Below are 12,097 nucleotides of genomic sequence, written 5' to 3'. Positions count from 1 at the left end.
TTGGGACGATTGTGGATAAAAAATTAAATAATATTATAATGGCGTATTAAAAAAAAAATACGCATTTTATTCAATAATCCCAACGGAGTTAATTTTTATGTTGCTATAAGACAGTTGAACGAACAATAGGTATTATGAAACTAAATGTATTAGTTATTAATATTAAACTAATGAAATATTTACTTATATTGCCATACATTTTTACGCACATAACATGTACAATATTAAATATTTTATAGATAATAAAATATAGCAATTTAACTTAAAGTAAGAAATTCACATATATTTATGAAATTAATTTTAATTATACCTAATAATTGTCCACTTGACCACTTAATATTAGTCATAATATTACATTATGTACATAAGAACATAAAATAGTTTTGATATTTTTTTCCAATACAATTGATGTAATAAAAACGTATAATACAAATATATTATAAAATTACTCAAATGCTTACAGAGTTTTATATTAACATAATATGTTTTTACAGATCCGATATAATAAATTGAACTTTTATTATAATAACAAGTAATGTAGAAAAATGGAAGTCTACAATTTAAAATGTTGGAACCTATATAATTATATAATATTATCCTAGGTACCTATTGATAATAAATTGAATCATTTTGTATACTTAGATACATTTCAATTTGACTTAAAGAAAATTTTATTAATTCAGTAACGATAAGTTATTAGCATATACAAAGAGAATTTCATATTATTCGTACATGACAATTTATCATAATAATATATAATATAATTGTTCGTGCTTATTTCGGTAAGTATTGATGATTTTAAATTATTTTATTTATTCTAGGTTATTATTCTAAATAATATTATGTTCAAAATACTGCTTTAAAGTAGCGCTTATTTTAATATTTAAAAATTGTTATAAATTTTAAAGTATAAAATATAAAAGCCCTCAGTATTAATATTTTTTTTTATTTGGATAATTATAGGTGTTTTGTCATGAAACCATTCTGTTGCAATTTATTTTTAATCTAAGCTTATTTTCGATACTGAAAAATTCTGGCATGACATCTTCGTGTTATATTTTATACCAATCTAAATTGAAATAACTAATACGATTTATAATAATATATAGGTACTTACAATAGTAAACATAATATTGTTTTTAGTACAATTAATACTTATATTGTAAATATATTACTTACACAAACCGTATAGATATGAGAATCATTAATAATAGCTCTTAAGATAATATTAAGTAAACATAACCGATCTTATGGCATACCTATTACCTTTAATAATATATAATATATATACTGAGTGATTCGAAATTTATGTTACAGCCATATATTTTTTTTACATAATTTTGAGTTGTTACTAAGCAATACATTTTATTTAGAAATATTATATTTGTATATAATTTTTGAATGATAACATAAAATTTTAATTTTATATTCTTAAGTAGAATGTATGTCGATGTAAAAAAATCGAATCTTAGTTAATTAATTATAAGTACCTACCTATGTATTTAAAGTTTAGATGAGTGTATTATATCGACCAACATTTTTCGGGGCACTCATTTGTCATGTTCCACTCCACTTTGCTCATTAAAGCTTTAAATCGTTATCACGCATAGAATTTCACATTAGTTAATGTTTTTCTATCACAAATAATATATATGTAAAAAAAAGTTTATGTTCTCATTTAATTTCAATTTTCCCATGTCTAAATCAAAAAAACTTTCGTGTACATTTTTCTCTGTTTTGTATGTTGAAATGATAAAATGGCTGTGGCATTAATTTTAAATCACTCGGTCTAAATAAATATAATATGTATAATGTATATGTTATGTTTATACTTATAACTAATTTAAAATTATTGTTAAAATAGTAATCGATTTGTACGTGTTACGTAGATGATAATCAATATTGTCACTAATCAGTAATCACATATTATGATGCCACCCTAGGAAAATAAAAATAAACGTTCCCCACATTTTTATTGAATCGAATCGATACCAAAATAATATTGCCTATTAATTATAATATTAATCACCCCGTTAGCGCTAGGAAGATATTGCACGGTTTCAAGAAACAATGTACACGAAGGAAGAAAGAACGGCTAAAAATCATAATATTATTGATTACGAATTATTATTCGTCGTGGGCATAGGAGTGGTAGATGAGCCACCGATGGTCGACGATCCTCTGTACAGGAAACCGTTGTCGGTCGATGCTCCGATGCCGCTGTGGCCGTTGTAATGCAAAGGAGTGGACTCGGAGGGCCTGAAGCTTGATCCGGACTGCAACACGTCACCGTCGGGTCTCCTCTGCAAGTAATCCCGCTGCTGGTCATTCCATCCGTTGCTGGACTGTCCCCTAGAACGCGAACAAAACACTACGATCAGAATCACGGGCAGTGCCTAGAGCGTTCGGGACTTTTATAAAGTTCGATACGCCAGTAAGTGTAGAAAAAAAAAATAGTAATATTATGTCTAAAACTCGACATTCGGATTTTCCATCAGGATTTTTATAAATAACAGTATCATTGGACATTTTAGGGTCAATTTTTAATAGAATAATAATAAAGTCAATACTGTTATATATTCAGCGTGTACACTATCTAGATAAACATAATTTAAATCATCTACAGATAAACATATATTCAATGTATATATATCTATAATCTATGTATAAATATATTTATCTGTTTAAATAAAATTGTTATATGAGTTAAACTACATGTATGATGTATAGGTACCTACATTATTGTGACAAGATTTACAATTTATTTTTATATACTTTTATTTTTTTTTTGTGTTAATTAGGTATTCAAATTTATCGGATATTTTATTTTTATGTTCTTTTAGTTCTTTTATGTGTTTAACTGCTAGTCAAGTCAATATGAAGTGTCACTACTGGGTGGCTTCTTTCAACAATAAAATGTGAAATAATATGATTAGTGAAAAACAAAATTTATGTTGGTATAAAATATACATTATAAGTAGACAAATACAACGTGTCTGAAAATAAAAGTTATGTCAAAACATTATACCGATGTTTTATACTATGCATTATTTTAATACAATATAGGTAATTTAAAACTGAAAATTGTTTGAAAAAAGTATTGAGTTTTTGAATAAAAATCGTGGGGACCAACTTACACATAACCTACGAATAGCAATCCACGAATCAATTCAGACATTTTGTAACCATCAGAACCAATCCAGCTCTAACACCAGTACACCACCCGTTATCATTATTAATTATAGTGACTTCAAAGATGTATCTCGTGTTTGTATTACTAATGTTTTGAAAAACAACTCATCCAAACAATGTTATAACGATTCATAATAATCCCAAGGTTCTGGTTTCGAATTAATATAGGTAGGTACTAGGTACCATTGCGATTACACGAGTAATAAAAATATTCCTGCCGTCTCGCATAAATTTAACGGTCCGCTGGGCCTATGATGCACACGTGTTTTGAGTTGACCTTTCGGGTTGCCGACCGACGTTGGTTGGTTGTTCAACCTTTATTGTTTATGTTAGTCGAAGAATCTAGTATTTGATAAAACAATAATGACAGTGGAAAAATGTATTATTATAGTTTTGAGAATACCAGAAACCTTGTGAAGTGTATACAGATACCGGAATCGAGTCAAGGGGAAATAGTATATTTGAATAACACTCACGGTAATAATATTATTATACGTAGGTTATCGTTTCTGACATCTATTCGTATCCACCGTGTTTATTATATACCATAATAAGCACAAAAAATTGCAAAAATATCAATAAAAAACACATTCTGAGGTAATGCAATATTTGCATCTTCGATGTTCACATGGGTTACGAATTACGATACTCCATACAGAGTGTTTATTTTATAGTGACGCGCAATAATGTCTCAGTACAAAATTCCTATACTAATCTCGTAGACTATAAATGCTGGATGGTCGGCACAGTCTCAGAGTAGATAAATTAAGTATATAATATGCTTTATTTTAACAAGGACATAATTAATTGTTAGAAAAAGATGTGGACATAATATTCATATCTAACTCGATGGAAATTCCAAAGATTGTTATAATATAATCTTACCTCATGGAATTAGAATAATAGTCCCAATTTGACGCGTATCCTTTTCCATATCCCGAACCCGTCTGCTGCTGCTGTGAACCGTAAACTTCGTTTCCGTTCATAAACGGCCTTTCATTGTCATATCCCGGTCTGTTGTTTATCTGCGGTCTACCACCATCGTTATCTGAATAACCACTGAATTTATCAAACTCCTGTTTTTGGGAGCCATAATCTGATACCATATTATTGTTTATGGATCCCACGTAAGGTCTGAAGGATCCATAGTCTGATGTTTCTCCTCCAGTATCGGGTCTAGAAGATCCATACCCATCTGGACGAGAAGATCCATAACTATCCGGACGAGAAGATCCATAATTGTCTGGTCTAGGAGATCCATAACCTTCCGGTCTCTGAGTTCCGTAATTGTTTGGTCTCGGAGAGCCATAATCAACCGGTCTATGAGTTCCGTAACTGTCTGGTCTCGAAGATCCATAATCAACCGGCCTCTGAGTGCCGTAACTTTCTGGTCTCAAAGTACCATAATCAACCGGTCTTCCGACACCGTTTCCACCGGGTCTGTCGTAACCCACTGAACCGCTTCCTATATTACCCGATTGTTCACCATACGAGTTTTCACCCCAGTGCTGAGTGGGCCGAGAAGCTATCGCCGGATATCCAGGTTTCTGAGAACCCCACCCTGGTGGACGGGGTGTTGTGGCTTCGAACCCAATTGGACGCGGTGTACTCTGTAAATCAACATGGGGCCTAGAGCCGTAATCGTGAGTGGTTGGCGTACCGTAGTCCTGTGTAGTGGGTTTACCGTAATCGTGTGTGGGTTTACCGTAGTCGTTTATTGGTTTATCATAGCCGTGAGCAGGTTTAGCGTAACTCGAAGTTCCATGGTCATAAGGCCTGCCATGGTCGACGTTCATCGGTTTCAAACCATAATCTTGACTAGGTTTGTTATTGTAATTCTGTCCCCCGTAACCATAACCGCTTCCGTAAGAAGTACCATATTCACTGTTGCTATTCCTGTCGATGTACTTGTATCCGCTGTTCATTTTGATCACCTCGTACGATCCGGAACCTCCCCAGCCCATATAAGGTTTCTTTCGGTCCGAATTGTTTTCGTAACCGGTTCCCTTGTTGAAGTAATCGTCGTCATTTTTGTCATTCACCTGATGCGAACCATAGGCCGTTGAAGGTTTATTGGACTCGTACTTTTTCGGGCCACCAATCCATCCGGCTATTACTCCCACTTTCTTGCTGGCCTCATCCCAACCGATGTCTTTGGGTGGTTGACTCTGCCAGTATCCGGATTCTACTTTCACTGGATATGCTCCTTTGATACTCCAACGGTCGGTGGACGGTCTATGGTAATTACCTTGCATATGAGTTCCGTGGCCGTCGGGAATATTGGGAACAGGATACGACATTCCTTGATAATATCCACTACCACCGTTTCCCGAACCACCAGTACCATGTCCATAACTACTGACTCCGTAACCACCACTTCCGCTGATACTGCCTCCATACCCACCACTCCCACTGATACTGCCTCCATACCCACCACTTCCATGACCACCATTGCCACTAATACCATTTCCACTGATACCGTCTCCATAACCGCCACCCCCACCTATAACTCCTCCATATCCGCTACTGCCACTACCACCACCTATACCGCTTCCATAGCTTCCACCGCTGACACCGACAATGCTAACTTTCTTGTTGTTGTGTCTCCGTTCCCATTCCGGGCTTAAATTGTCGTAACCATTACCCCGGTAATTGGGGTTTTTCATTTGACTGTCTGCGATATGGGTGTTGTATATTTGAACGTGGTTATCAGTAACGTGACTGTTACCGCCATAATTAGAACTACTCGACATATAACCGTTGCCAGTAACATGACCGATCGAGTTATAACCGTTGGGCCGACCGTTCATGTGGCCCCGATTATCAGAGCCATAGCCGTTACCACGATTATCGGAACCATAACCGGTGTGTCGATTATCTGAACCGTGCATACCCGCACTACCACGGTTGTCCGTCATGTAACCGCTCACAGAACCCCGATTGTCTGACATGTAACCACTGACACTTATACGGTCGTTTACACTGTACATTCCACCGTCATGGGCTTGTGTCGTGTACTGAGATCCGGGCAATGGCGGTGGAACGTTCGTACAACGGCTACACGGATCTATAGGCTGTCGGCTGTCCCAGCCGTAAGATGATATCCCGCCGCGAGTTGTCCATGTCCCGCTGGCAGTGGTCGTCGGATAATTCATCCCGCTGCCATGGTCCACCGAACATCCTGCCCCAGTCGTTCTGTATATGAGTTGCAGTAACAACACACACTTGGCCACATAGCACGGGCTCTGAAAAATATTATTATTGTTCAACATTTATTAATATGATAACGCCAACTAATTTCAACAATTTTTAATGTTTAATACATAGGAAGGTTACAAAACAATGATTACTGTATAGTGTACACTGTCACATATACTTGAGAGATTAGGTAATATCTAAATAAAAATACATTGGTTAGTAACTAATAAGAACCTACTCCAGAAATCGAAATACGTCCAACAATTGTAACGGGATAAACCGTCACTGTATTAAAATGGTCCTTTTCAGGGTTTTCAGGGTTCAGTCCCTGGGTTTTTCCGTTAAATTCGTCCGCCGCTTTGGAACCCCAGACAAACCAATGCCTATATGTCTCGTGCATATCGCTGCCAACCCGACTGCCAAGGATATATTTCTCCTCACTAACTTGTTCTACTTAGAAATCTCGGTCGAACCCCTTAAACCCTCCGGCCCAGCCCAGTGCTTCTCGTGCCAACGCTTTGGCCATGGTTCCCGTAACTGTGGTCACCCGCCACGGTGTGTTAAATGCGCTGGTAACCACGCTGCCAACGTCTGCCCCAAAACCCCTGAACTTGCTCCGACTTGCTGCAACTGTGGCGGTCCGCACACGGCAAACTTTCGAGGCTGCCCCCACTTCTTGGCCCAAAAACAGCAAGTATCTCCACCACCGAACCAAAAGTCCGCCCAACAACAAGTCTCACAGCCAATCCCGACCTCTCCTCCACCACCACCTCCCCACCAGCAAAACTCTACAATCACTTACTCTGCAGCAACTTCTAAATCAGCGAACACTTCTCTAGTTTCTCCAGTCCCACAATTTAACTTACCAATTATTCTCAACCTGCTCACCAACCTACTGACTGCACTATCTAACAATCAAGATCCAAAATCACTCATAGAAACTACAATTAAAACATTCCTGTCCATTCTCTCACCCCAAAATGAATAACTTAAAAATCCTATTTTGGAACTCCAACGGTATCAAAAACAAACTCAACGAACTACGCTCCCTCGCTCTCCTACTGAAAACTGACATAATCCTACTAAACGAAACCCGTCTATCTCCTTCTACCCAACTTCACATTCCAAATTTCTTCACATACAGGAATGACCTGCCGCCCGTCCGCGGCTCGCCTGCTCACGGCGGCACGGCTGTTCTAATCCACCGACGCATCATTCACCAACCTATAACTCTTAACACACTCATTCAAACCTCTTCTGTCCTCATCCAACTAAACGGCCACGAAGTCCTTGTATCAGCGGTATACAAACCACCAGGTGCAACACTCACGTCTCACGACTTGGACTTGTTGACCCAAAGTGCCGAATGGCAAATCTCTGCAGGTGACTTCAACGCCAAACACCCTCTCTGGTATAGCCACTCGACAAACGCTGCCGGTCGCGTACTTTTCGACCACGTTCAACAATCGGACTATACCATTACTGCTCCCTCATCCCCCACACACTTCCCGACAAACGCTAGATACAGACCTGACATACTTGACATAGCACTCGTTCGACTACCTTATCCTACTCAAATCGACAACCTCAACGAGCTATCTTCTGACCACAACCCTATCCTTCTGGAGACCTTGTGTACTCCGGTATCATCGTCCCCTCCAACGACTATCCGCTTCATTAACTGGACAAAATACAAGACAATCCTATCCAACTTACCAAACCCAACTGAACGACCGACCATCAACAGTGAGTCGATCGACTTGGCAATTGATACTCTCACCAAAAACATACAACACGCGATCGAAGCTAGCGTATTTACCCCTAAACACAAAAACTCTTCCTTTTTACTACCTGACTACATAAAACTTGAAATAACGGAAAAAAACCAATTACGCCGTCAATGGCAAAGAAACCGTGACCCGACTACCAAACGTCAACTTAACGCCAAAATCTCACTAATCAGAACTTTACTCGAAACTCACAAAACTGACCAGTGGGACATTTTTCTTAATTCTCTTGACCATCAGGACGGCTCTATATACAAACTAAACAAATGTCTCCTCCACAAACGTCCTGCATCCCACCCTCTCACCGGCCCCAACGGTCTAGTTTTTCCGGCCATCGATCGAGCCGAGCTGATAGCTGACTCTCTCGAACTCCAATTCCAACCAAACCCTGGTCCCGACCTTCCAGAAGTTTCTGCCCACTCCAACTTACTTCGAAACATAAGTATCACCAAATCTAATTTATTCACCACCCCTGGCACAATCCAAAAAATCATAAACAACCTCCGCAAAAAGAAAGCCCCTGGTGTCGATCTCATCACCAACACTGCTCTTAAATTTCTACCGAATAACATTCTACTTTCCTTAACACAAGTTATAAATTGCTCCCTCAGAATTTGCTACTTTCCACGTGCTTGGAAAAAAGCAGTAATAATTTCCATCCCTAAGCCGGGTAAAGATCACAAACTTCCCGAAAATTACCGACCCATCGCTCTACTCTCCTCAATATCAAAAATTTACGAACGAATCATCCTCTCTCACCTTCAAACCAATCTTCGAGACAAAATCCGCCCAGAACAATTTGCTTTCAGACCTGAACACTCTACCACTCTACAACTGACCAAACTTACTCACCAACTTAGTCAGAACTTTAACAAAAACGTTAACACCGCCTCCATTTTCCTTGACGTGGAAAAAGCCTTCGACCGGGTCTGGCACGTCGGCCTCCTCTACAAACTGTCCCAACTCAACATCTCGACTGAAATCGTTAAAATCATCGAATCCTTTCTCACTGACCGCACTTTTGTCACAAAAATCGAAGACTCATTCTCGTCCACCAGACACATACTCGCAGGCGTCCCTCAAGGATCCTGCCTTTCACCTACTCTCTACTTGACTTACATTAACGACATACCAACAACTCCTAAAGCTCACCTCTCACTATTCGCTGACGACACTATGTTCTTTACTTTCGACAAAAACCCGAAACGCGCAGCCATACAATTACAACACCAACTCAACCTAGCTACCACATGGTTTCATCGCTGGAAAATCAAAATAAACCCTACCAAAACAATAGGTATTCTTTTCGGACGTTCCAATACTACTCACATCCCACCACTACTACTCGACAACCATCCAGTGACTTGGTCCAATCATGCCAAATACCTCGGCGTTACAATAGGACGCAAACTCACCTTCGACAAACACGTTCAAGACATCACCAAAAAAGCCACTCGCGTCCGCGGAATTCTTTACCCCATTCTCAACCGTTCTAGCCCTGTCCCAAAATCTTCAAAGCTCAATATTCTAAAACTCTACGTCTCTCCAATTCTTTCATATGCTGGCCCCTCTTGGGCTCCTTTCATCGGTCCCTCACATTGGAGACGTATCGAATCTGTTCAAAACATCGGCATTCGCACGATAACGGGTTTACCCACTATCGTTAAAAATTCGGTCCTTCTAAAATCGACAAATTTCAAATCTATTCAAAACTCCATTCGTTCCCAAACCAAATCAATGTTCTACAAAAATTCTTTCTCGAATCATACTTACATCCGACTTCTAGGTAAAACACACCCTCCCCCAAATACTAAACGTAAATTGAAACCCTACCCACTCTCTTGGGCAGACCAATAAATCTAACCATTTCTTCTTAATTTCCATCCACTAGTAGAGGCATAAGCCTGGAATAGTAAACGGCATAGCCATCCCTTTCAAAGCAAAGCAAAGCCACCAAACACAACAGTATGGCAACATAATGCGACACAAGTAATAGACGCGACATATTAGAATAAGTAGTTTACCAACAGGAAAATTTCACGGAAATAACAAGCAAGAACCACATTAACAAAGCGAACACCAACGGGTCGAGGTGTGGTTATTGCTTATCAAAGCAACCATCCTCGACCAATCACAGGACAACAAAGGGAAACAAATAGTATATATACCGGGACAGTTCACCGGTCAAATCATTCCACCACACCAGTCTTCAACATATCTTCTACAAGTCAACAAGCACTATAGAAGACCCGAAGACCTTAAGACCCGAAGACTATCAACGCAGCAGCAACACCGACCTGAACGACACCGGCGAAGCTGATCCGACCTAACCAGTCCACGACGACGCACCCTGAACGCACCGATCTAACGTGATCGCCCGATACCGCCGAGACTCAACAGTACCCGGCATACCTGGCTAATAAGCGCCACTTCACGGACCGACGACGCCAAGCCTACCGTGTACATCCAGCGATCGACGACAACGGATAGCCGCCACACCGGGACCTGATTGACCCACCGACGGCAGCGTATAATATAATTATACTCCGGCGATCCATTACTGACAGTCCACCCGTTCAATCGAGTCCAGTCACACCGTTGGACGAATACCAAGACACGCCGGGAACCGACTTCGCGACGTAACTTGGCCAATCGACTATTCAGCAAGCCGACAAGTAGTACTTCGTTCCCCCCTACGGCGAGCTTATTCGAGTTTCGCCGCGAGGAAGAACCGAACCCACACGACTTGCTCGAGTCCGTGCACGGACGGTTTCTACTCTCCCCTATTATTGTATTACTTCTACGAAACGTATAGGCAAGTCCCGACTATTGTTTTGCTCGCGCCTCTTCAGGCCCGAACCCGCCCGTCGCGGCCGCTTCCTCAAGCCTGCCGCGCGGCCCGGGATAACTTGCCCCGATCATTGTAAACATTACTTATTGGTTATATAATAAACGAATCATAACAATACACAACGCATTGGTATTTACGACACGGGACGTCACGAACAGACGCTCCGTATCAACTGGCGCCCAACCCGTGGCTCAGGAACTACATCGACCACAAATCAACACAATATACAAGTACGACGTTTACTAGTCGGTACGGCGAAATAGTATACCCGCCAACAAACCGATAAGAACGTCTATTAGTCGGTACAGTAATACCGCAATCGATTTGTTGGAGGTTTGAATAACCAACCCGTGCCTCGGAAACTACATCGACCACGAAATCAACACAATATACAAGTTCGACGTTTACTAGTCGGTACGGCGAAATAGTGTACCCAACCACTCAAAAATAATAACGACACTACTGAAGCAAAATGACTAGAAACTCAAATCGTCAACGAAATAACCCGATAATGGAATCCAATGAAGAAAAAATCACTCGGCTAGAAACGACAATACGAACAATGACAGACGATATAGCTACGATGAAAGAAAACTTCAACACACGTATCGAAGCACTTCATCAACTAATAAATGACTACGACACAAAAACAGTAGTAAACGTTGAAAAATTGAACAAAGATTTGAGCAACATAGCAAACAAACAAACACAAATGGACACCACGGTGACAACCAGATCAAACACAGTAGAGTTGACCATGCCAATGTTCGCAGGGAACGAGCAAACCGACCACCCGAAAAGATTCTTGAGAAACTTAAACACATACTTAATACATAAAAAAATTGCTGAAGACGACAAAATGATCGTGATCGAAAACTGCCTAAAAGGAAAGGCAGCAAAGTGGTTCACAATGGTAAAAGACGCAACCTGCAACATCGAAAACTTCAAAGACCTTTTCTTAAAAAACTTCTTCTCTGAAAACAAACAGTGGAGCATTTTTATAAAATGCACGGAAGCCGGAAAAGCAACAACAAAAGGCAACTACCAAGAACATTTTCACAAATGGATG

The 12,097-nt window shown here is 39.7% G+C and overlaps 1 protein-coding gene across 1 annotated transcript in view; it reads right to left on the bottom strand.

The window, feature by feature from the left end:
- Window positions 1-326: 326 nt before the first annotated feature.
- The window catches only part of LOC132949280 (pro-resilin-like), a 33,346-nt gene continuing 21,575 nt past the window's right edge, over window positions 327-12,097 (bottom strand). The window contains exons 2-3 of the mRNA XM_061020084.1: window positions 4,078-6,437; window positions 327-2,352 (exon numbers count right to left, since the gene is read on the bottom strand). Of these exons, the coding sequence (XP_060876067.1) occupies window positions 2,118-2,352; window positions 4,078-6,437 (2,595 nt within the window). The 3' untranslated portion in view covers window positions 327-2,117. The remainder of the gene's footprint in view (window positions 2,353-4,077; window positions 6,438-12,097) is intronic.

The sequence above is a fragment of the Metopolophium dirhodum genome, chromosome 7 (genome assembly GCF_019925205.1).
Source record: "Metopolophium dirhodum isolate CAU chromosome 7, ASM1992520v1, whole genome shotgun sequence".
Classification (NCBI taxonomy): domain Eukaryota; kingdom Metazoa; phylum Arthropoda; class Insecta; order Hemiptera; family Aphididae; genus Metopolophium; species Metopolophium dirhodum.
The sequence above is the reverse complement of the archived record's forward strand: the minus strand, read 5'-3'. Positions and strand labels throughout refer to the sequence as shown.